The sequence below is a fragment of the Pseudopodoces humilis genome, chromosome 6 (assembly GCF_049639895.1).
Source record: "Pseudopodoces humilis isolate 2021_Gansu_Grassland_sample_001 chromosome 6, ASM4963989v1, whole genome shotgun sequence".
NCBI classification, from domain to species: domain Eukaryota; kingdom Metazoa; phylum Chordata; class Aves; order Passeriformes; family Paridae; genus Pseudopodoces; species Pseudopodoces humilis.
Window position 1 is genome coordinate 52,443,630 of NC_142205.1, and position 25,605 is coordinate 52,469,234.

The 25,605-nt window shown below is 35.8% G+C and overlaps 1 protein-coding gene across 4 annotated transcripts in view; it reads right to left on the reverse strand.

The window, feature by feature from the left end:
- The window catches only part of CCSER1 (coiled-coil serine rich protein 1), a 637,091-nt gene that overhangs the window by 246,818 nt on the left and 364,668 nt on the right, over nt 1–25,605 (reverse strand). For all 4 annotated transcript variants that reach the window (XM_088056598.1, XM_088056597.1, XM_088056599.1 and 1 more), the window contains exon 9: nt 25,107–25,190. In XM_088056598.1, coding sequence (XP_087912724.1) covers nt 25,107–25,190 — 84 coding nt within the window. The remainder of the gene's footprint in view (nt 1–25,106; nt 25,191–25,605) is intronic.

Genomic DNA, 25,605 nt, shown 5'->3' on the forward strand with positions numbered 1-25,605 from the left:
ACGAGGTAGCAGCCATACTGTGTTCTTAAAAAACAATTAAGTTTAAAAGTATACAGTTTAGAAATCAGGATTATGAAAGACATATTTATATGTAAACACGTGCAAAAGAATCCAAGAGTTTTAACTATCCAGAAGATATTCTAGTTTTAACTGCCTTCTGAAAATCTGAGACCATACAAGTTTGACTCACTTATTGTACTGCAGCACTCTGAAGCAAAACTCATTGAACATACTTTGCTATCAGTTCTACCCTGCCAAATTCCATTCCTCTGTGCTAAATTCCACAAAATACATTTAATATATCCAAATAAAGGAAATTTGCAAATCACTAAGCATCATGTGTGTTGACCTTCGCTCTTCTTTTGAATTTGCAGTATGGTTCATTTTAGTCAAGCTGTTGAAACATTTGTGCTATAATGCATCAAATTAAAGCAACCAGCTGTGATGTTTAATTTAGGCTAAAAGTTTATGATCTACAACTACACAATACCTTGGGGAATAACTGATATTTCATGTTACTAAGCTAAATGCACTTCAAAATTGTTACAATCTTCACCACGTTTTACACAGAGCACATTGTCATTTAAGCTTTGGGTCTGTAAACAGCACAGGCATTCAGTCAAAGCTGCATATTATGGAGAATAAATGAACAAACAGTTCTAGCCTTTGCTGAAAACACAGTTTCAAAGCCTTCTGTCTAATGTGTTGTTCGATTATGGCTATATTTTATCCTTTATTATGTGTAATGGAGTTTCTCCATTTGTGAGAAAGAGAATTAGGAAAAGTCATTAACTACTTTGTCACAATGCATTTTTAGCAGATATTTTGTTCAAACAAATACAGTACATAGAGCTGAATAGTTAGAACAAAACAATTAAAAAACCCCAAAGCCAAGCATTTTCTAACTATGAAGCACTTGTGAAAGAAAATCCCCTCCAACAGTGGTTAAACTATTTTCTTGACAATGGCAATGTATAAAAGGAGAAAGAACAACACTTTCTGGATGATTAAATAACAATACCTTTTGGAATGTCTTCTGAGATTAATAAAGGAGATAAAAACTATGACATGTATATTTATCACATGCAAAAAGTGTGAAAATCAATGCAATGAAAGTTGAAACTTCAGGTTAACCATCTAGAAAGGAACTGATTCAGCAAAAATATTGATATATGGCAAAACCATCATGCATAGTAACCAACTCACTACTTTGTTCTATGGGTGGCTAGCTATTCTTTTTAAAGGTTTAACCTACAGATGTCATGGCTTATAAATACAGGACACATAACACACATACCGTAACTAGAAAGGCACTGAAAACTTTCTGACAATGTGTCTTCCAATGTGGTTTAAAAACATGATTCTCACTGATTCTGGGGTGTTCTTGGTAGCTCTTTCACTTCAGCAATCTTTTGCAGAGCCAAGGCACACACAAAATGCCAGTAAAATTAACAAAAATAAAACCCAAACAAAAAACTCACAAGAAAACCACAAAATAAAAAACCACAAAACAAAACCCAAACAAAAAACAAACACAAAAACAACCAAAAGAAACCCAACCAAAAATCAAACCAAACAAACAAAAAATAAAACCATCTTCATGCTTACTGCAGCCTTCTGGAAAGAAGCTGTGTCATGGGCAAAGAGATTCAAAGATAAGGATGGTCCATAATGGATGCAGCTCCAGTACAGGGGTGCATTGGAGCCTCTGGCTATTTTTTAACTAGCACGAAATCCATATGAAGGCAGGAAGCTATATAAAAGAATAATTAAATCAACTGTTTTGTGGATTCATTTTATTTGGGTTAGTGCACTTCCTTTTTTGGAAACTGGAAAATTACTACTAGTTTAGTGAAATCTATTCAAACTCACCGCAACTAAAAAGGGAAAAAAATACCTGTTATTCTTATTACTGCAAGAACAATGAGGAACTCTTCACCTTTAACACTCACAGTAATTTTAAATACATTTTAATAAAATAGATGTCCATTTTTATTTCTCTAAATTCCTTTTAATCATCACTCTGCTTCCCAGCCATATTACACTCATGCATAATTGCAGTGGGCAGTTTCATCAAAGGATCATGTAATTGAGAAAGGCTGCTTGAAAGCTGATTACAATACCAACATGTTCATGACGAAACTATTAACTTCTAGGGAAGGGTAGAATCTGTTACTTTCACTACTATATTCTGTTTGATACCCCTCTGGACTCAGAAGTCTCCTGTACTAAGACTGGAAAAACTTGGGATTACCTGGTACAAACATAAATTTGAAATATTATTTCAGAGTCTTTCCTTTAGATTCAGAAAAAAAACAAAAAAAACCAAAAATCTAAAAATTAAGAAAGCCAAGCTAAGCCTTAGAATGGTTTATAATGTTGTCAACAATTATTTAGAGGATTTTTAAAGTGAAAATTCCTGTCTTGATCCTTATTAACACAATGATAACACAACAACCATTACAACACTCACATAAAGGTTTAGGCAAACCCTTTAACATCCATACAATCTCAAACAAAGCAATAATTTGCCAGAGAGTACTACAAACCATGAAAAAACAAAGTGCTTTTAGTATACAAGATATTGGAAGTCATTACTCTAATATAGACAGCATTTTCAAAAGACTAGTCTGTCATTCAAACAGACACCAGCTACAACTCAGACAGGAACAAAATAAACCCAACTGCAAAATAAAGATCCATAATAATTATATTTAAACACAAAACACTTGACAGTCCTTTGTTTGCCTGCCAATACTGAAGTCAGAATGTTACATTACTCTGGTAACTGCAAAATAGATCAAGTGTCCATAAAAGCAGGCTTTAAATTTTGCAGTAAGAATACACTAGATCAAGATCTGTGAAAAAAAAACCAACAAACCCAAACAGAATAGGAAACAACATCACAACAGCCTACCCCAAAAAAACCTCAAAAACCCAAACTGCAAGAAGTTATTCCTTAACTTATAACTTTCAAGGTAAAACAAGTCCTGACTTGAAGCATTTTGTCACTATGCTTAAAAACACCAACAAAATTTTAATAATGAACGATTAATAGCTAACAAAGTGTATTTCAACCTCAGTAGCACTTTCCTTAGTGGTCCTGTAAACACTAGGAAAATGTACTGAAAAAAATAATCTGATTTTTCTCTAAAAATCAGCTGTATCGAGTATTCCTGGCATCTTTAAAATCCTTTTGGAATCCTTGCAGGGAGGGGGAACCCAATGGTGCTTTGCTCAGATGTTTGCTCTTTTTTTTATCAGTAAAATTCCTACAAATATTACTTCTTTATTTTTCCAGGTTATAAGTTCATGTTTAACAAGAAACATATGCCAGAATCCCACTTGAATTTTATTCTGGAGTTCATTTTATCTTCTCCTGAAGTGCTGATGACCAAAATTGGTGTAACTTGCAGGAATAAGCATCTAAAAATGTAAAATGCATGCAGTGTGTAACTTTGAAATGCTGCTTACAAATGTTGGACTTTGTTGAATATCACCTGAATTTGCATTTTGTAGCAACATTATAGTACACAAAATGGTATTTTCTGTCAGAAGACAGAAATTCAGACCTGCCAGCATTGATAGATGCATGTGTCAAAGTCTGGACAGTGCAGTGGAAGTAATACACCTTCAAGAATCTTAATATGAAAAATAGTGTTGTTTGCTATTTTGTCTTGTGGAACAGGAAAAAAGCAGGCAAGGAAGCTTTCCAGAAAAAGTTTTTATTCTGCAACTCTTACTGTAATATTTTGCTGAAGTATTACCTATCAAACAATAGTAATGTTCTATATTCTATTCTACAGCAGCTTTGTTGACTACAGATTTCCCACTCATTATTTTCTGATAGATAAAAATTTCAGAAGAAAACAATCCTTTTTGTAATTCTTAAAACTTGATGTTTATTTTTCCTAAGGATATGTGTATAATTTCTTAGAAGTTTTCTTTTTTTGACAAATCAGTGAGGAAAAATAGTTGTTATATTTTGCAAAGACAACTGTTAAATATCAACAGTTAAGATCTGAGCCCTTTTGGAGGCAAAAGGAGCAGGGGAAAGAGGCTAGTAATTCTTGTGTTTTTCTACTAATCAGAATTTATCAGCTTTACAGGAAACAAAAATGATGGCTCATGGAAATGTAAGTTCTGGTTATACCAAGAATTATATTGCTAAAGATTGCAGGTTAAACACATTTGGAAAGCATTTAATTTTCCCACCATGGACTATACTACAATCAGGATGGAAATACATGTCAAAACCTATGCAATCTTTCTAAAACACACTACCAATGTATTCAAAGTATTGTATTTTTCACATTTAAATTTTTCCCAGACAATCTCAAGAAAACTAGAAATTCCTAACAGCTCTCATCTAAAACTAGTCAATAAGCTTTTTAAAGACACAATCATAGATTTACAGCTTTAGAACTGTATGTTACAGAGTAGATTCCTGTGAGGAAAATCCCCTTTGATCCTAAAGTTTCAGGACACTACCAAGAGCGAAACTACTTCAGCAGTACATTCACTAAAGACTCTAATGGAACGATGGAAACACACTTTCTCCCTTCCAAAATAAAAGCTTTCCTTGTCTTTAGACTTCTCTTTGCATTGAAGAGATTAATAAATTACTTTATAATTACAAGGAAGACTACAGTTTTATGGGTATGGAAATGTTTTTGGAAGAACAGTTTTGTTGTTGTGTTAAGTTTGATTTCCATGGTTGGACAGCCCTTCCAGACATCGAGTCAGTCACTTGCAAGCCACGGCACCTCTGGCTCAGCAAAACACAGAAGGTGCTATTGTCCATGAGGAAAAGGGTGCAAAGATGCCACACTTGCTCCTTCCATAGTGCAAGGAGAACAGGAATGCCCTGAAAGGAGCAGGAATGAGCTACCTGTGCTGCCAGGGACTGCACAGGAGATCTCCACAAGCTTCTGGGGGAGCGAGCAACAGAAGCCACAAATTCCTTATGAGCAGTATTGGGTTTACACACCCAACAGTGCCATGCCGAAGGATCACAGACATTTCCAAGCCCAATGTAATTGCACAGCTTCATCAACCTGTGAGAGCTGTATCACAGTGAATTGCTGATACTGAGGTGCTGACTTTATTCTCATCCACAGATCTGAAGGAAGACTTAAAATTTATTTATTAGATGAATACTTATGAGACTTAGAGTACATATCATTACCCATGGAGCCAGTGTTAGTTTCTTAATTCTGCATTAAGGGAAGCAAGGAAATGGAAAGTGACACAAATTAGTCATGTTGAATATTGATGGATTTTGGGTAGGAATAGGAAGCAATATTAAAAACATTTGTATATGTATGTAAGTGAATAAATATTCTCATCTAGTATATTAGATAAAATGATCCAAAATGAAGCAACTAATTAAATTTTTATACAGCTTATAAAATATTAACACCTCAGCAATATTTAAGTAAATGCATTTTGTTCATATTTAATTCTATTATGCTCAAAATATTGAAAAACAAATTAGTTAGTAACAACCCTTTTTTTTTCTTTTTTTATCTTCCAACTTGGGGATATTCTATGTTGCTAAATAATGCCTCTCACAGATAGAACGTATTGTGGATGCAGAAAATGTAGAGTGTTTTAGAAATTTATTTATTGGAGTTGGAGAAGGGAAAAAAACCACCATCAGTGTTGATAAGACATAAAGATAAAACTTAACTGCTCCAAGACAGAATATTATGTTAAAATGGAAAGCTTTGTTAGCAAAACAGTAGTGTAGTATCTTTCCCAAGACATCTGCTACTGACTGTTAGTGATAAGGCTTGGTATGAGACAAATAGTTCAGCTGAACCAAAGGATGATGTTTCTCATAATTTTAGAAATATGTGAATGTTCTTATACTCCTTATATTTTTATGGCCTTACAGAGAAATTTGCAAGCATTACAATGGAACAGGCAATACAGCTCACAGTGAAATCTTAGAAAAATTAAAGCCTCACTTTTGGCCAAGCAGTTAAACACATGCCTAATTTTAAGGTCATGAATAATTCAAGTCACTTTAAAAAACCCCTAAGTATTTAAATCACACATACTACTCAAATGCTTTGCTGCAGCAGCAAGAAACCCAGAGGATGGTAGAGAATTGCTCATACCCTGCCTAACTTTTTAGCTTTAGGCTCATCTCCAGTTTATTATAAAGAAGAGTTTCTGCATACATTTGACTTGATGAGTGTCTTAAGAGTTTGAAAACACCTTTACATACTGACATCACCACTAATGCATTTGAAAACTGAATCAAGTATGTCCAATGTTTTAATAAAGCTGGATCATTGAAGTCATTAAATGAGACTATGAAAGGCATAATTTTGGTTAAATATGGTTGAAATAGTAATTGAAAAGATGTCAGTGTTAGGCTGTTCATCTGTAGTACCTCATATGTAACCTAATGAAAATGAAGTTTTACTTTCAATATATAATGTATGTGTATTTGGAAGTAGGTGCTTCCCCTTCACAACAGAAATAAGCTACTGAAGCAAAATGCTCCCTTTTGTGTGTTACAAAACAGGCATTGAATATTAAATTTAATATTGAATATTAATATTATTGATTGCATATTAAAATTATTTCCCTTAACATTACAAAACAGAAACAGAGTTATGGAGATGTGAGAAAACTGTACCCATAAAATACACTTAAATAATTTCAGTGTGTTTCTGTACTAACATTTCTGTGGCAAAATACATTTTTCTCTCATTTATGATCTTATACACTGTCCTACATGGCAGTACCTTTGTTATGCTCATAGGACAAAAAGGAGATGTCGAAATACCTCTCTAGAAAAATCAATTTGATCCTACTAATGGTAGCACTTGGTAATTTATTAAACTTCCAACATCAGGTAAATCTTTAACACAGTAATTGAAAAATACATAGAATACCCTGACAGAGCCAAATGGTTCCTCAGAACAGAGGCTGTAGATTGCTCCATCTTTCAGACCTACTCTTCAGAGACTTCTGCATGCTCACAGTGCAACAAATAAACTCTGCTACGAACGCTGCATCGCTCACAGAGCAATCTCAGCTGGCATAAGAGCTTTTGAGCAGCAGTAAATGGATCCAAACCAGGACTTGCATTACATAAAATTACACTTAATGATTTTAAAGAAGAAACTGTAGGAGCACAACAAATTTTCAAAGCAACAGCCACCTCTATCTTGCAAAACACATCTGATTTGGCTTAAATTGACTGCACCAGCTGAGTAGATCAGCACAATGCCTGAAGAGTTAGATTATACTCTAATGCCCTTGTTATTCTTAATTCCATAATCATAGCCTTTCAGCTCAGGGAATTTGACCAAAGTATAGGTACATCCTGGTAGTGCTGACTCTTAATGAAATAGTCCATTCACAGCTTTCAAAAGAGCTGCTTCCCACTCTATATAAAGAAAAAGAAACACGCTTGTAACCGCAAAGCAACCATCTTATGCTTCACATACTAAACTAAACACTGAAACAGTGAGGAGAGAAAGCTCTGTTTTTTTAACAGGTGGCTTAATGGAAAATCTCACTTAATAGGAAGACAATTTTCTACCCCACCAACTCATTTTTTTTCAGTAATTCAGGACCCCTGTACCTATTTAATATCAATTTACATAAACAGTTCCCAATTTAATGTCAATTGAAAAACTGAACTTCCTGCCTGTGACAGCAGTTAATGTCAGGTACTACATGTCACACAGATACCTTTTTCAAGCTTTCAATAAAATATATGCCATCCATTCATGGTTTCATTCAAAGTTGTTTCAGTGAAGGACTAGAAAATAATAGTTTCAAAAAAACAGGACTGAGAAAAGCACTATATAGTGATAATTGATATAGTGATGATAAATTGCTAAGTGATATAGTGATAATGCCTTTATAATCACACTTAAAACGTAAGAACAAATAGGCAATTAAGAATCCTGCATAGTATAAAAAAAATAATCCTAAAACATTCTGGAATTCACTTCAGATTAAGGGAAAAAACTTTCAATTTCCTTCAACTTTTTATAAAAAGAAACAACTTGTAACTACACAAGTATTCTGACAAGAAAACTGCAAAACCTTGGGACAAGAAACATCTTACCCAAAGGACATTTTTTAAGATTTTGTTGAATCTTCTGAAGGCTAGTAAGACTTCTCATAACAGTACTTCAAACATAAGGTGATCGGAATTATGCCAGTGTTATTAATCCATGTGAGAAGTGACTTTTTTCGGAAGCCCTTCCCAAAACACCGAGTCTTTCTCCAATTATCAATAAGGACTTAGAAGAAACATGCACAGCATTTAGGACAAGGTTGTCCTGTTCACTGCTAACACAAAAGTGATTTTACTTTTTCCATAATTTAAGGTTTCTAATGCTAGAGAGTGTGGTCAAGGATAGAACTTTCTAGGGTGTGACCTCTCATTCCAAAGCTGTGAAAAATACACTAAGAGCCACACTAAGAGTCCAAGTTATCCAGATGGAATAAACCTATTCAAAGTTTTGGTTTTAATGTTTGTGGGGTTTTCCATTATGTTTTGCTTAAAATATGGATGCAGAGATCTAAAAATTAATTCTGTATAGCAACACACACTACACATAATATCAATTCTGGAAGTGAGCATCACTTCATGTAAATATGGAAATCAGATGTTGGCTTTGAAATTTTTGGAGAACTAAACACAACAGGGATACAAAAGATGTTTTAATAAATTTAAGGGAAATGTATAGTGAGACACACCATCCAGTGAGAGAAAACAGAGACAACCACAGGAAATTGAGGTTAAATGTGAGCAAAGCCCAATAATGAAGCATAGACCTCTTCCCCAGCAAGTTCAGTTTCTTTGTATCCATAACCACATGGAAAAAATCTCATCTAATCAAACGTAACAGAAATTCTGACACCAACTTCTAGAAGTGACTGGTATCTGCTTGTCTGAAATTGTAGAACTGCAGAGGTTTTTAATATGATGAAACACTCAGAGATAATCAGAGATAATTAAATGAATTCTGTGCTGCTTCATTCATAAACTGCAAAATTTTATGCTGTCACCCTGTATTCAAAATCTCATTCTCTCTTTAGATCGACCCTGAAAATATCACTCTGGCATGAATGCTACAAGAATGGAAATAGCAGGATTTTTATAAACTGTTTAGGAACTGAAAGGGACAGATAATTCGTCCACTTACAATCTGTGCATCTTTAAAGGAACTCACAGTCACCAAAAAGCAGAAAAACATGTAATTTTTGTGAATTTCAGTAATTTCTTAGAGAAAGAAGAAGAGTTCAAAACACTATGATCATTTCATGGTACTTTTTTCAAACATCAAATAAATTTTTTAGTGCTTACTGGCACATGTGTGTGCCTACACCCAGAAGTGTTGCAGAACTCCAATTAAAAAAAAAGAAAACAAACCCACAAAAACAATCAAACAAAAAAGAAAACCTGGTTTGTAATGGATGGCTTTTTAAAGCAGGCCCAGAAAACCATCAATACTTACTGTCTGTATCTGAAATGAAAACGAGCTCTTCCAAAACCCTAAAACTAACAACAAAGCCAACATTATTTTTAATAAAAATTTTGTACTACATAAAAGGTCGTGGTAATAAAATAAAAAAAAATTTTAGAATTGCAGTATCCTGACAACAGGAAGTGAAAAAACTTTTCACTTTCAGAAGTAACCTGCAAAAAATTATTAATCCTTGCTGGAATTGCACACAGAAAGCTTTAAACTGCTGAATTTTTACTCCTCATGAAGAGAGGTCCCCACAGTGGCTTAAACAGAGTTCATCATTATTTTAAACAGCATTTAAAAAAAAAAAAATAGCCTGCATGGCGCTGTATGTTCAGCCATACTTTAGGAACAAATAAAAAAAAACTGTGTTAAATAGACTGTAGGGGGTTCTCAGCTGGAACCCCATCCTCTAAAGCTTAAAGGGTAATGTACTGTTTTAAACCTCTGCAACACCGTATTGCATATCTCACCTTAAAAACTACCTTCATATCTCTCTAGGTACTCAGCACACTATAATCTATCTACATACAAAAAATGCCCTATTTTTGTCCCTCCAATAATGTTGTGGTTTACCAAAGTAATGAAGAGAATAATTTAGTTCTGTTAAACTCCCTGTGGATGACCAAGGAAGGTGTGAGATACCTAAGAACACAAACATTCTTTTTTCTGTTCTTGGTAAATCTCACCCAAGAGGGGTAGACTTAAATATATTTAATTCCACTATTTCATCACTAAGAGAGTCTACAGTAACAGCAGTGTCCAATTTCTTTTCACAAAAAAAAAAAAAAAATTAATATCATATGTAGATTTTGGTAACTCCTTTGTCAGGGTTAACATAATTCTGATTTGGAAAAACCTATTTTTTTTTTTTCCCCAGGACAACCAAAATACTCATTCAAGCTGACACTAGTGCCTAAACCCCTCTCAAAGCCAGTTCCTGCCTATGCTTCATTAAAGCTTAGACATGTTCTAATGTGTTTCTGATTCCCCTTGGGGGCAAAACAGTTACAGGATTCACAGCATTTGAAGTGAAAAGAACAGTAAAGATCACCTCCAACAGCTGACCTTGTGAGCAGAGATTTTCTAGAGCACTCTAGCGCACAGTTTTTTTCAAATCTTTCCTAACGGAACCATTCTGGTTGATTTTGAGATTGCACTCTTACAGCTGTGATTGTGTCCTTTAGCCACTATAAACCAGGGAAGTCTCAGAAAACAAAATAAATTACTAGACCTTCAAAGTTATTCTCTTGTTTTCTTTGTTTTTATCACAGCAAGTCTATGGAAAAACTTGCTATTTCACTTTAGAAAGATTAGCTTTCAATTTTCTATAGAGATAAGGATGTGTGGGTGTTTGTGTGGGATACCATATGGTCCTGTCAACTCTTTCCTTTCTTCATTTCCATCCTGATGTTAAAAATAACACCTTGTTCTTTTTGGGTATTTAATTAAGGAGGTCACACCATAAATCATGAAGGGAGGCAGTCAACTTCATTAACACTGGCCCTTCTTGCACTTTTCTATTTCCAATGCAGTGTACAAATCATCTTTAAATCAAAAGGCACAACCTGATCTAATCAATGGCAAAGTAAGTTGCCAACAATCTTTACATGGGAGGTGCTACATTAATATACCTGTCCACCAAAAGCACGTTAAGCAAATGAACCGTTCTATCATTCTCTTACAAAATGGATATTTACACTGTTCCCCTCTAGGCTTACAATGACAGACCTTGATGTAAATCAGCACAGCCCATCAGCACATCATATAGCTATGCTTCCACATGGCCTCTATAGACTTACCCCTTACTGAAAAATAAATCACGATGAACAGAAATTAGAGCTTTCTTTCCTCTTACTTCACATTGAAATCTTGCAGGAAAAAAGCATAAGCACAAAAAATATATTTTCTCTTTTTTTTCTTACATGATAAAATGGCTTAATTGTGCTTATGGTACACAAGATCTCACTTTGAATTTGTTTTGCTTATTTGGTTCTTTTTTTTTTTTTGAAGACTTTTTGCCTCTGCTAAACAACATACGTGGGTATTAATGCAAACAAAGACAGTTGCCAGAAATGAAGCCTACACATGAGAGCTTTCATGGCATGATTTAAGGCACTTTTTAACCTTGTGTAAGAAACAGAAAACCGTACTCTGGGGCTGGCATAAGTGAATGAGAAAAAGGCTGAGTTATTTCTTCAGTTATTACTCCAGTGGAATAAGAGATTACCTGGTTGTAACCCTAAGACATGAATGGGATGCCATTAACATGTTTGTGCATTTACGTTCAAGGCAGACACAATAGGGCATCAAGTCCAAGGTAGATGTTCATGTATGGCTGAGAGCTGGGATTAATAAACACTTTTTTCTGCTTTTAACAGCAAAGAACCATGCATAAGCCTGTCCATGCAATAATTATATATGAAAAACCAAAGCAGATGTTTCACAGATAAAGGAAGGATAGCTACTTTCACTTATTTTAGCATAAAAACAGAGGAGCTGTGGAAGATGTCACCTTCCACATGATCATTCTCAATAGCATGAATTAGTCATAATTATAAAATTCTACTCCCTTACCTTCTGAAAACATGATACTATTTATAGTACAATTCAGGACCTACTTCACCCAGTGTAGGAGACTAGCAACATTATTGGACTCTGGAATAGTCTATGTTTTATTCATTGACATCATTCCATTACAGGTACAAGGACTCTAGCACCACAAAACACAAAGAGGAATGCTAATAGAGCTCTACTAAAGGAAAAGTGAAAACCATGATGAAATGTCAAGTAATATAATAGGGTTTGACACGTCTCTAACATTCTTCACCAATAAACATTTCTAATTCTGCAGCCTGATGTAATGACTAAGAAAGCTGATCAAGAAACACTAAGGCATTCACAGGGCTAAACTCCTGTAGCCTGTAGATGTGAGGCCCATGAGAGCCCTTTAAAGATGATGTCCCATAGGTTTGATGTATGGTGCAATACAGCTGTGAAGAGATGGTCAGCAAACTAAATGAGCAAACTGCCATCAACATTTTATGTTGATATTTTCGGTGTACACCAGTCTAAGTAGACAAAAAAGTCTGAAAAGCATTCCAGAAGTCACCTCACACAAAGCCCTCTCCTGTGTAGAGCAGCTATCTAGGCAGCAGTTCTCCAGGGAAAAGTGAATAGATTCCTCACCCTTCTAAACAAACTTGGTGAAGCCTATTAGCCTGGGATGTCCTTTCTATTAATTATATTATACTAAGTCAGAAAATAATTAAAGTACAAAGCATTCTGTGCAAAAGAAGGAGACTAAATTAGAACAGCAAGACATAACCATTAAAAACATGGGGTTTTTTTCTGAGCAGTGCTTGAATGCCTATCTATGCATACTGAATAAACTGGTAAAACTAAAAGCTATGACAATAAATTTTATGAACTGTATTGGTCAAAGCTGTGAGAAAAGAAATTGAGAAGTCTGCTCTGACAAGGGGTCCTATATGCCTTCAGTACCTTATCTGAGGAAGAAAGATTCATTATGGAGTAATTGTATCCTGTTCTTACTGAGACAAAGCACAGCAACATCTAGTTGGTGCACCTGGTGCTCATCTGATACTCAGTTCCATGCAGAACCGAAATTGTGAGCTGTAAGCACCCTATCCACTTGTATTCCATCATTTCATCTATTTTAGCTTTATACTTCAGTTTACAAGAAAAATGTTTTCCCACACATTTTTCTTTAAAGTCTAATTCTTAAAAATATATCCTGTTTCCCTAAAGATGTATCCCATTTAAGTGTACTTTCTCAGGCATTCCTAAGGATTCAGTTTAACAGAGGCAATGCTGAGTTCTCAGCTCTATGGAGTATCTTCTACTGAAGACAGTGGTGATTATCCCAAATGCCAGTGGTCATGTACAGATTCTATGTAAATATATGCCTTCTCGGGATACTTGGAGCCAAGATGTAGGACTAGGGCACCCTCTAAGGTTCTTCACTCCTAATTTACCCATTGTCTTAAGTTACCTGCTTAGGTTCTAAAAAAAATAAAATATCAAAACTGCCTGTATCAACAACTCTCTGGCAACACAGTCACTGCTAGGCCTTTGCTGTTTCTAATACTTCTCATGCCAAATTCTATGTATTCCTTATCAGACCAGCCTTCCATAAAGTTAGGGCCTTCATATGTTGTCGTGGTTTTAAAGCAGTAACTAAAAAATTACTTATTTCTTGCTGTGAGATATGGATTAGAACCAGAGCAAAACAGGCTTAAAAGTTAAAAGGAATAAAGAAAGTTTATTAACAAAACTACAAGAATAAGAACACCAGAATAAACTTCCAGAATACTCTTTTATCCCCCACTACCTGACCATTCTTTTGTACACGTGACAACATAGAGACAAAAACTTTAGAACTTCAGTGGTTAAAACAGTCTTAATTTCTGCTACAGTCTTTTCATCAGTCTTTGTAGAGAAACAGAAGTCTTCTTCTGCTAATCTATGGAGTTTCTCACGAGAAAACTATTTCTGTTATAGTTTTTTATTTTTCTGATGCCAGATGCCCGGAAATCTGTCATCAGATTTTCTCCTCCCATTTCACATCACTCTGAGGTGTGTATGGGCCATGAGTCTAGGGATGTCATTCTAAGGATGAGTTATTCAAAGGCAAAAGTCCTCTTCATCTGTCTCTGTGAGCTTCCCTGGAAACAGTTTTCTCATTGCCCTCAAGGCCTCAAATCTTCGCTCAACTCTGTTCCAGCACCTCACTGTATCACAATTACTCTACTTTTTACTCAAAATCCACACTTTGAACACTCCATTCCTCCCAATATACTCTGTCATGAATTAAAGGAGTCTTTTCAAGCTACTATTGTCCATCTCCATAGCTTTAACAGAAAGGTATTTCAGCTTATAAAGCATCTCCTTATTCTCTCTTCCCCATCTAAAACTTAACTCTTTTCTTCACTGTTTTTGGTGGTTTTATGACGTCTTTTTCATGTTGATTGTCTCTCTCTCTGTCTCTCTGGGAAAAAGGAGTAATCTGTATGTTTTATCCAGGTAGTAAAAGAATTAAAGCCTTAGAAAAGCTGCAAGAGTTCATGGTGTCAGGTTTCAGTCCAGCAGCAGAAACTGAAAACTAAGCCGAGCTGGCCGGCTCCGTTTCTCCCCCTCCTGCCCTCTGCGGCCTTGTCCGGCCTGGAAGGGGCGGGGGGAGCCAAGACAGAACCCTGTTACCTTCTCAGAGGCCGGAAACACAAAAAGAGAACAAGAGCGCTCTGACTTTAGATCTTAAGGGGGTGTTCACAGGTTGAATTCACTTTTTAATGGTCAAAACTGCTGTCAATTCTTAGAAATGACTGATAATTGGTCAGGAGGAAAGACTGCCATCAGCCACCAGCACCTTCAACTTCCTTAGCTCCCAAAACCACCTTAAAGGTAAAGCATATGTACGGAAGGTTTTAATAACTCATGAAAAATAAATAAAATAAATTATCAAAATTAATTTTAAAAGGAAAAACAAAGCTGAAATGGAAGTAAGATAAAAATTCTACTGACCTGTTTCATTACTGATTCTGGCAATTTTCCAAGTCTTAGTCTTGTTTTTGCCACACTTTTAGGGTTCTTTCTATGCAGACAAACAGGCATGAACACAACTTGAAGCTTCATGATTCCTAGGATACTGCAGGTTAAGAACAATTGCACTTTCCACTTAATTGTCACCTTACAGTTTAGAAAGTCATTTTCTCACTCTTTCTCTGTCTCTCCCCCTCAATCTGCTTACATGATTACAAAAATCTGGTTTGACACTTCTCTAACATTCTTCACCAATAAACATTTTTCTGCAGAACAACATATGTGAAAGAAGCTCTCTGCCTGGATACTCCTTTAAATTTGCTGGCTAAGCAGAATGGTCCATCAATTTTTAGGTTAAAGTCAAGACAAACAGATATATACATTACTAGCTGTGATTTGACAAATAAAGACAAAATAGTACTAGAGCAGATCTCTTAAGCTACTTGTGGTTCATTAGCTCCTTTCTCTATAGCCTCATCACCCCAGTGTCTCTGAACTGGAGGGACAAAAAAAAGCAAATATCGTCCCTTAAGAACTGAATTCCATTTCCATAAATTGAACAAGTTGCAACAAGATGACTTCTAAAAAATTGCAGAAAATGGTCAAAACTTTCTTATTCACACTGGCTAAATGAGGATCCTTTGCACAGCATTTTCTATTTATTTGCATAGCAATTTTCTAACCATGCCTCCGTCCGCAGTGTTCTTACAAGGTATATATCCAGGGACAATCCAAAAATCCTGTCCTCTGTCTACCACCCTTCCCACCACTCAGAGCCCAACACCCTGCTCTTGAAAGCAGTATGAGAAACACACAGTTCAGCTAAAAAACAGAACAAGTTGTTCAGCTGCTTCAGATCATCCTTTAATTGCACCACTTCATATTTTTCAAGCCTGTTAACCTGAGCTCCACTGCAAGCAGCCCCACCAGACGGGTGCAAGTTTACACAGTTTTATTCCTTCTCATCACCATACTACCAGCACAATAGCTCCACTTGTTTTTTCTAAAGCCATAATAATAGAGCATCCTATTTCTCAACTAGCTTAGTTGAGTGAAACCCTCATCTGTAAGCTGAAACACAAATATCACACTTGGAGAAAGTCTGGTTTTATAAATCCCTGTGCTAATAATCAGTGAATTCTGATAAATACCACAGCCTGCAAACTCTATTACTCTTCTGGCAAGTCACAAGAGCTCCCTTTGAGAAAAACAATATCATCTGTAAGTCAAATTGGGAACTGTAAGATAAATGTCTTCCATTATTACCAGAAAACGCTAAAATACGTTAAGTACATTTCAAACGTACTGAATTATTCATGAAGAACAGCTCTGAAAAAAAACCTCACCAATCAAGCCAAAAAAGATATATTTTCACTCTATATTCTGAAGTCAACAAAGAATATTAAGAAACAGTTCATTGCTTTTATTTTCCTAGCCATACAGAGCAATCTAATGAAAAAACAGTCAGAATTGAGTACTGAGAATGCAGACAAACCAAATAAATGTACAAGTGAGATTAAGCTGACCTAGTATTAACCAGTACCTTATTTTCTCCTTGTAATTTAACTCTAATATGTGGCTAAAAGTCAGTAAGATTGGTGTTTTATTTGATTTTTTTATGATGCCCATATACTATTGTTTTATTTTCTTCTAATCAAGATACAAAGGAATATAAAATGTTCATTCCGTTACACTCAGAGGAGACAAAACAGGAAAGGAGATTACTTGAGCAATAATTTTTGGAAACAGCTTACCAATGAAAGTAGAAATTTGCAAGCCAGCTAGCTCTCTGCTAGGACGCTACTCAGGCTTTTGTACATAGTCTTGTAACACACTTTTGTATCAATGATATCCCCACAAGGGGGTTTTTACTACCACTTGGCATGAATGCATTACAGCTCTTCAGTCATCTGCCTCCTCTCTGCAGGGCGATAAAGGGCATTTGTACAGCCCACTGCCTATCTCAGCAAACACCCAGCCTAAATACAGGGTAACCAGCAGGTAACTGCTGAAAGCTTTGCTACAGAACCCCTTCCCTTCTTGGTGCACTGGGATACTGATAAAATCTCATCAGAGCCAAAAATATTATAGCTGTGCAGCACTACAAATGCCTAAGCTTGAAAAAAGTCTCCACACAAAAAACAGAAGCAGGCATCAATAAGCTTCTGGATAGAGAATTGATAAAACATGCACAGGACATTAAAAGATGTGCTGACTGCATGTGGTTGTTATAGAAAGAAAGAGGGGAACAGTATTTCAAAAGATGAAGAAAGATGCAGGAAATCAGAACAGCAGAAGAAAGAATCCAAGGGGAGCATTAGAGACCTGGATGGAAGAAAGAGGCTTGACACTGTGACCAAAACCTGCCTCTTGTAAGATTGCTATTCTGATTAAAAAAGAATAAAAAGAAAAAGGCATTTATCTAACATCTCTGAAATAAATGGCCACTTCAGCAGCTCTCCAGCGCCAGCATCAGTCCCACCCATCCTAGGCTAATAACAGAGGTAAGAGAGGGCTTGCAGTATAATGATTAGCTGCTCAAATTTAGAAGCTCAGTAGTACCGTATTCTATTTAATTCACTTCTCCAAACCATGGGAAACAGCTATGTTAAAAGGCATTTTTGCTCTCCAGAAACTGGAAGGGGCAACTTTCCCAATTTCAGAGCTAAAATCTCACATGGATGAATTAGGTAGGAATCAGAACTTTTCTGTGGGAGTTCTACTAAAACTCCACATACCCACCCCAGCTCTACACAGATCTTAGTCACTAAAGAATGTGTTTCAAAGAAGGCAGAGCACCTGAGGAAGTGTTTGAGCATCCTTCGAACCATGCAACATTCATGATGCCAAAGTACAGAAGGTATCTTCAGTGAGAAAGTGCTCAGTCTTTGAAAAATAATTTGAAATGGATTCTTTGTTGACTCTCTTAAATCTTGTTCATTTCAAATAACGAACAAATGGATAATGGAACAACAAAAAATATACAAAACTTGGAGAGGATCTACAGAGTCAGTCTCTGAGAACAAATGGATAATGGAACAACAAAAAATATACAAAACTTGGAGAGGATCTACAGAGTCAGTCTCTGAGAAGCAGTATTAGTGAATGCAAGAAATACTTTAATACAACTCATTTCTTGTTAGGTTACTTAATTTAGGAAAAGAACAGATACTGCAGTTCAGCTTTTTGGTGTCATAGGAACAGTTTCTCAATTCTAAAATCCAAGTATTTAATTTTATTTTTTTTTCTTAAAAATGCTCATGTGTGAATAACAATGTGTTATTTACAGACAAAAATATACAATGTCTTTAAATTCTGGAATATACTGAAAGCGAATGAAAAAATTTTCATTGAGAATGAAAACTGCATTACACCCTTCCTCAAAAAACTTCACTAGCATGCAAAGAAAAAATATATTTTGGTATTAAAATGCAGATGATTCTTCATTTTTGATGATTGCTATACTAGTGTGTATGAACAGACTTTTGCGTTAATTATGGCCAGCTATGGCAAAGAAAACTGGGCATGACACTAAACTAAGATTGAGGGGAGAAAAGAAAAACCAAACAAAACATTCTTTTTCTATCACATCCTTAGCAAATTGCACAGACAGATATCCCCACATCATGAAGAGCAAAAATATTTCCCCAATCAGAAAATTAATTATTAGAAGACAAAACACTACCAATTGATGCATTAAACACTGTAGTGCAGAGGTGAGGATAATGCATTTATTAATCTGAAAGTCATCCATATCAGACAATTACAATAAAAATGCATCACACACATGCTTTTAGCCACATACTAAAGGTGTTAAGTCATAGAAATTAAACTGTTGATCTTCAGAAGCAAAACAAGCTTCCCAGCATACCTGCATTTGCTTTTAATCAATATTACTTTTCTCTGTTCTCTTATAAGCACATACACAACAGTATTTGATTAGATGATACCAACAGCAGTCATTTTCATGCCAGCTCAGACTTGAGTACTTCTTTGAGAATTTATCTCATATCACAAACTTTCAATCAAGCAACAATGAATTTCAATACTGTTAAGCCAACTTTCATCCTACAAAGGAAAACATCTACAAAGCTGAACTGCAACACACAAAAGTCTTCCTTCCCTATACATCCCCAAGATGCCATTTCCATTTGTCCTGAAAGTCACCTGTTGTCAGCTGTCTTTACATCTCCACTAGAGTCAAAATTGGTTAAAAATATTAAGTGAAAAAGAAATGAAAGGTGACATTGAGACATTTTGTCCTTTTCAGATAGATCAAAAATTAAAGTTTTCCTAAATTTTGGCCTAAGGCCAGATCAGAATTGCCTGCTTATACTAGAAGGCCCATCAGTAAAACATTGCACATCTCATGAAGGCAGCTGTCTACAAGTGACACTCCTGCCAAAGATAAGCACACAAGGTGCGTTATTATTGAAGGAGGGCAAGCCTTGGCACCGTGTCTCAAGGGAGACTTCGGACAAATTTTGTATTTCAGGTCTGCTCATTCTGCAGTGTTATTTTTATAAAATACTCCAGAGCAGAGCCTCAGTAAGACCAGGAACTAGCTCTGTGCTCGTGACATATTTTTTTATCTATGCCAAACGCCATGATACAATGTTTTGTAGTATGAACTTAAACTCATATGCAGAATCACCTCTAAAAGCACCCAAGAATATTAAAGATCCTATCTGACTGGCAGCTTTTCATCAAGGGACTGGTGTAGACAAAGAGTTGGAGCCTAATCCCCATTGTGGGTTATAGGATATTGCCATTTTCACATTCCATGTCTGTCTTGTGGAACTGATTCAGAGAGTAATTACTGCTCAGATAAGCCTCTTCTGGAATACGTGCAATTAATTCTCCTGCAAAAAAGGGGGAAGATGCCTGACACTTTAATAATGTTTAAGTACACCTAATCTATTTCTTTTCTACTTCTAATTTTTCCTAAATATGGTGAAGAGGATTTGGAACTACTTACAAATGCTGGTTCTTATGTAAATTATCCATGGGTCTGTAATACCCTCTCATAAAAACAGCCAACATGAAATAATACTACAAACTGACAGAATGTAAAGCAAATGGGTAATTAGTGTAAAGATTAATCTAGATTTCTTTTTCCAAAAATAAGGACTACTGCGGATGCTAGCTTTAGAGCAGGCTGCAGACCCCATGGCCTCTCAGTCCTGCCCGAGAAGCTAGCCTGAGAAATTCATAGGAGGATTTCAAAACAATCCTCAGAGACCGAAAACAACTGCCAGGTGCTGTTTGTCTGTCCTCTTGTTTTCCTTGCAGGAGAAAGTCAGGGGGTGGTGAACCCCACTGACCAATGATGGTGATGTAGTGATTTACTAACCAATAAGAGTTTCCTTTCTGTACTTTCCACAAACTAATCTATATAACAAGCCTAGAGCAATAAACTAGAGATTCTCCTGTTGTGACTCCCTTGAGAGTCCGTGTCGTTCTTTCCCGCCGTTCCCAATTAGAACGACAGACTATTATCCTTTTCAAATGGGAACTATCTAATACCTTTAAAATTCCAAGGACAGCTGTTTTTAAAATGTTGAAAGTAGCCTGGACTAATGAAAATTTCTCTTTTTCACAACAATTCAAAGAATTATTTTCCCCATGTGTTCACAACGTTTTTATCCGCATCTCATTCTTTGCCTGTCAAAAGAAGTTGTGATGTTAAGACTGTAAAATTCAAGGGATCTATACTGGCATAACTAGATTTTGAGGTGATTTTTACACTTAACCTAAGTGTCTTTCATAAATAGTTCATCAGCAGGATTCAAATGCATCTAAGGTTTTCTGTTACACTTCAAAGCTGAATCACAAGTACTCATCTTCACCATACTTCAAAAATTGAGCAATTGGCTAATTGCCCACCATTAGTGAAATCAACCTACAGGAAACAACGAAGCTTGCCATCGCCCTTGCCCTCCAGGAATACACTGTATTTAGGATACAGCAAATAAATTAACAAATATAAAAATCTGCTCCTCACCAAAAACAATCACCCATCAACCCTTTCCTCCCAAACCACATCACAAGTCCCATGCCCTCTCAAATAATTTAACTTAAGTATTGGGCAGGGAGATAGAGCTTATTTATGATTTGAAAAGATGAGGAAAAAAGTTTGAAAAATAAAAATAGGGTAGCTGTGTTTTGTTGAGCTAACTCCAGAGGATCTAGTCTTAAAGCAGCAACTTCTACTTGAGGTAAAGCCCACTTAGGTAGCACTGTACCTCGCTATTCCATAAATGCACCAAGTCCAACATTTGATAAAGAGCCACCTCCACAGCAGAAAAATATCCCCAACAGCTGGCTATAAGGGGAATTAATTTCCTGACCTAACTTTGCCTCCAGTTCCACTCAGAATCCATCCCAACTGCCTCACTACATTTTTCATTTTGGTGATACAACATACGACTTAAGTCACACAGGGAATCAAGGTTGAAAGGATAATGTTGTTAAGACTCATTTTTCAGCATGAATGTTGCTGTACCAATGACAGCAATAGAATAAATGTTACTGTAAATAGCAGTCAGTTATTTTTGCCAATACAGCATGAAAATATTTTCTGCTTAAGTCATTCTAAGTGCTCACACTGCAGCGGAAAAAGATCGATTTGGGAAAATATATGTAAAGATGCAGTTGCAAGCTGACTCATGTATGAGACAGCTGAGGTTTCAAACATCTTCATGCCCAATGAAAACTAAATTATTCACTTATTTTGGTTATTTTAGGGGGAAAAAAAGAAGAAAAGAGAAAAGAAAAGCACATTCCCTGCAGAATGGATATGCTTAATTTGATTTCACAAATGAGTACAGTTTTGAGACAAATGATAGTTTGAAGCCAAATTTTCAATTCCTCCTGAGGTTTACCATTTCCAGGTACCTTTAGAACAGGTTTGGGTGCCCAACATTTCCAAAGCAGGCATTTTTCAGGAGATAATGGAAGCATGGAAGAATTAATTCCACTTCCTTACCATCTTCCACTTCCTTACCAACTGTATTTATTTCTCCAAAGACAGACACACTTCTGATGACAAAGGGAGACAACATAAATTAATCATTAAAAAAGAGAACAAACAAAAAATCTGAGACTATTCTATTCTTTGTTTACTAGGAGGTAGATGATGGCTCCTTCTATTTCATCCTTTCTACCTGAGTATTGTAGCTGAGCATCTAAACCCCTATTTTAATTTCTCTAGTATTTAGCTTTTTCTCCCTTAAAAAGTTACATAACAGTTACAAATTCTGAAGCTTTATCAGCTCATGCTCCATTGACATTTTCCTCAACTCAAGGTTTCCTTCATAATGCACTCTAATAAGGTAGAAATGCTTTTTTAAAAAGTATTTAAAAATTATGAAAAAGAAAACAGCAGAGGGGAAAACTACTAGAAAAGTCTAGAAAATCTAGAGGAAAACAAGAAGCAAAAGCTCACAGAGAGCCAAGATTTACTGAAGCTCACTTTCAGTTAGCTGAAGAGTTTTGCTGTAAAACCAGCTAAGCAAGGGTTTTACATCCACATGCAAACATTCAACTTGAATGCTGGAAAGTACAGATTTTCACGTACTTCTCAAGAAGCACAAAACTGACTCCTACTCAAATCAATTTTTATGTGCTATTTTTGAATTAGCATCATGATGCCACGATTTCAAGACAGGCAAGTTGCATTTACAAATTTTATATTTCCATATTCAGAGTGACAAAAGGGAACATAGGCTGCCCCAAGACACGAGAACAAAAGTTCTCGTTTTCTATTAAGTGAAAATAGTCTATGCCTGTAATAAATTGCAGCAATGTGAAATCATGCACAGTTTCATTAGCCAAAAATGACTGCTCTTAAGTTGTGTAAACAAACACTTCCAAAATATTTAGTCTTAATAAATAAGTCTTACAAACACATACGTAAACATAGCAATTGCAGTATATTAAAGCATGTTTCACATCAATTTTCAGTGAATTTTATGCAAGCAAGGAAAACTATCAGAATTTCCTGGAAATCATTACAAGTTTAATTTAATTTTAACAGCTCTGAGAGACAGCTTACTTTCCTTCAAGAGTCCACTGCAAAAAGTTTCTAAGAGCATCTCACACAATCAGGAGCCAACTTCATGAAGTGCCTTGGTGGCAGAACCCAGGGCACCTCCAGAAAAGGGGCACTGGATGTGCAGTATTGATGCAGTAGAGATTAAAAAAGTATATCTATGACTGTACTTAGACAACTCAAAAAAAACCCAACAAAAATCAAACCCAAAAAAAAAACCCCCACACTACAAAAAAACAACACACACTTTTTTTCCTATGTTGTGTGTACCCATTCGTTTTTTTCTAGGTTTCATAAACTAAAATAGTTTCTGTTGTGTCCACTTCCCAACCAGGCTTTATTCAGTTCAATTAGGAGTAAACCAGTTCTACTGAGTCCCTTCAAAGTTTAGTTTCAAATGACTGAACATGGTCTCAATAATCCCACCTGCACTCCTTTACAAGACTTAAGAGTGTCAAAACTGAAGTCAATCATGGATACAAAATTTGTATCATGGATTATATCCATGATACTTTCAATCAAACAGAAATCCTTATCTCACAGCCCTGGGAAGTTGTACTTTTTGTCTATTATAACAGTTCCCTGTGGATCATTTTTTCTTCAAATGTCGTATGTACAAATGAACTTTGGTAATAGTTAACAGCAAATGAGCTACAGCTCCCTGTATCAATATGGGTAATTTTACACTGACAAAATTGTCCACCAGTTAAATAGCATATGTTCTGAACTAGACAGATATAAAATTAATGCTCCAGGACTGCGGAGAAGCTTGATGCACCCTGTGTCCCATTTTGTCATTTAATTTTAGATAATAATTACACAATACATCATTTCTTAATGTAGCCAAATACAAAGCAAAGAATATTGATGATGTGTATTTATTTTGCAGATGCTAATATAGCAAAGAAATCTTTCACTCTTGGGCAGGATTACATTTTTCCCATGGAACCTGAAATTCAGTTATTTGGCATAAAAGCATACTCCTGCTTTTAGTGAGTATCAAGAAATGAAGTAATAGCTAGACCTGAATTAATTCTGTTTGAGTTCTGAGCTGGCAGGAGAGGCACAAGACAGAAAGGCACAAAAAACCCTGAGGTGGATCAGCTAATTAAAATCTAATTAGGGAAACAATCCCTTGTCCCAAAGGGTGCTTAGACAAAATCTTAGGTGCCCACACAGCTGCAGCTTTCATGGAAGGAATGTATGTGCTGAATGTCCTCCTGAATGTGGTGACCCTACAGGACTTCTCTGCAGTGTTTAAGTTTTCTGCTGTGAGAGCGGAGGTGGAAACTCCCTCTCTATTTAAAAATACTGAAGACATCCGTGCTTTAAACACATTCCATCAGAAAAAGAATCTTAAAATTCTGTTATAACTAACAGCCTTAACAATACAATAAAACACATTTTCATGTGCTTAGTTTTTTTTTAATCACTGTATCACTTATTTAACTTCAGTCACTGGAAAGTATTTTGCCAATCCTTAAAGCAGCAGCAGCCAAGCATTAGTAGCTCGTATGCTAACAAAAGGTCCAGCAAGTGTAAGAATATTTCTTATTTTATGCAATGACCTCTATTATGGAGGAAAAAAAATGTATTTCCTTTTCTACTAAAGAATCTCAAAGATGTGAGAAGCAGCTCATGGAAAAAGTAGTGACAGTTTATCAGGCATGTGCATGGCCCTTCAAGATTGCTGGTACATGTGCTTATCTGCTTCTGATCAGACAACTGTCAACACAATCTCTTCAAAGAAGCCTTTACAAGCAGTGAACCTAGACAGTAGCCACTTCAGAGGCTGACAAGTCCCTAGAAAAGTACAGTCAGTGTTATCAGTGTTTAGCTGAATGATTAACATAGCCTTAGGCTAGTAATTCTATAGCAGGTGTGAAACTCTGTATCTTTAATTTCTGGTCTTGGAGTGACATTATCAGGTAAATGAACCCAAAACCACCTACAAAACTCCCCCCATCACTTCTCCCACTTACCAGCTCCTCACGAAGCTGAGCTATGAGTTCATCTCTCTCCTTCAGCTGCAGCTTCAGCAGTGAGCATTCATCTTTTATTCCATCCTAGAAAAACATCAAAAGAGATGTTATAATAGGCTTAACGCTTCTACTTTGCTCATGACAAGAAAAGGCTGTTTCACATAGTGTGAGATAATTACATTCAAATAATGAAACTCAATTTTCCTTTGTCATGTGTGGTATTTTCAATAACATTTTCTAAGTTGCAGCATAAACAAATTAATGTATCCAAAGACATTGCATAGAAATTTGAATAGCTCCCTGCACAGAAGTCCATTTCATTGTTTTCTGAATCTTTTAACTCTTTTTACTGAAGATCATATCAGGTCATTCCTCCTCATTTGAGAAACAGCTATGAAATGTTGTAATTTTAATCATACAAAACAACATTAGAGAAATATCAATTTAGAGCATTATTGCAGAGATCTTGATCTTGGAGAGATGAAAAAGAGCACAACAG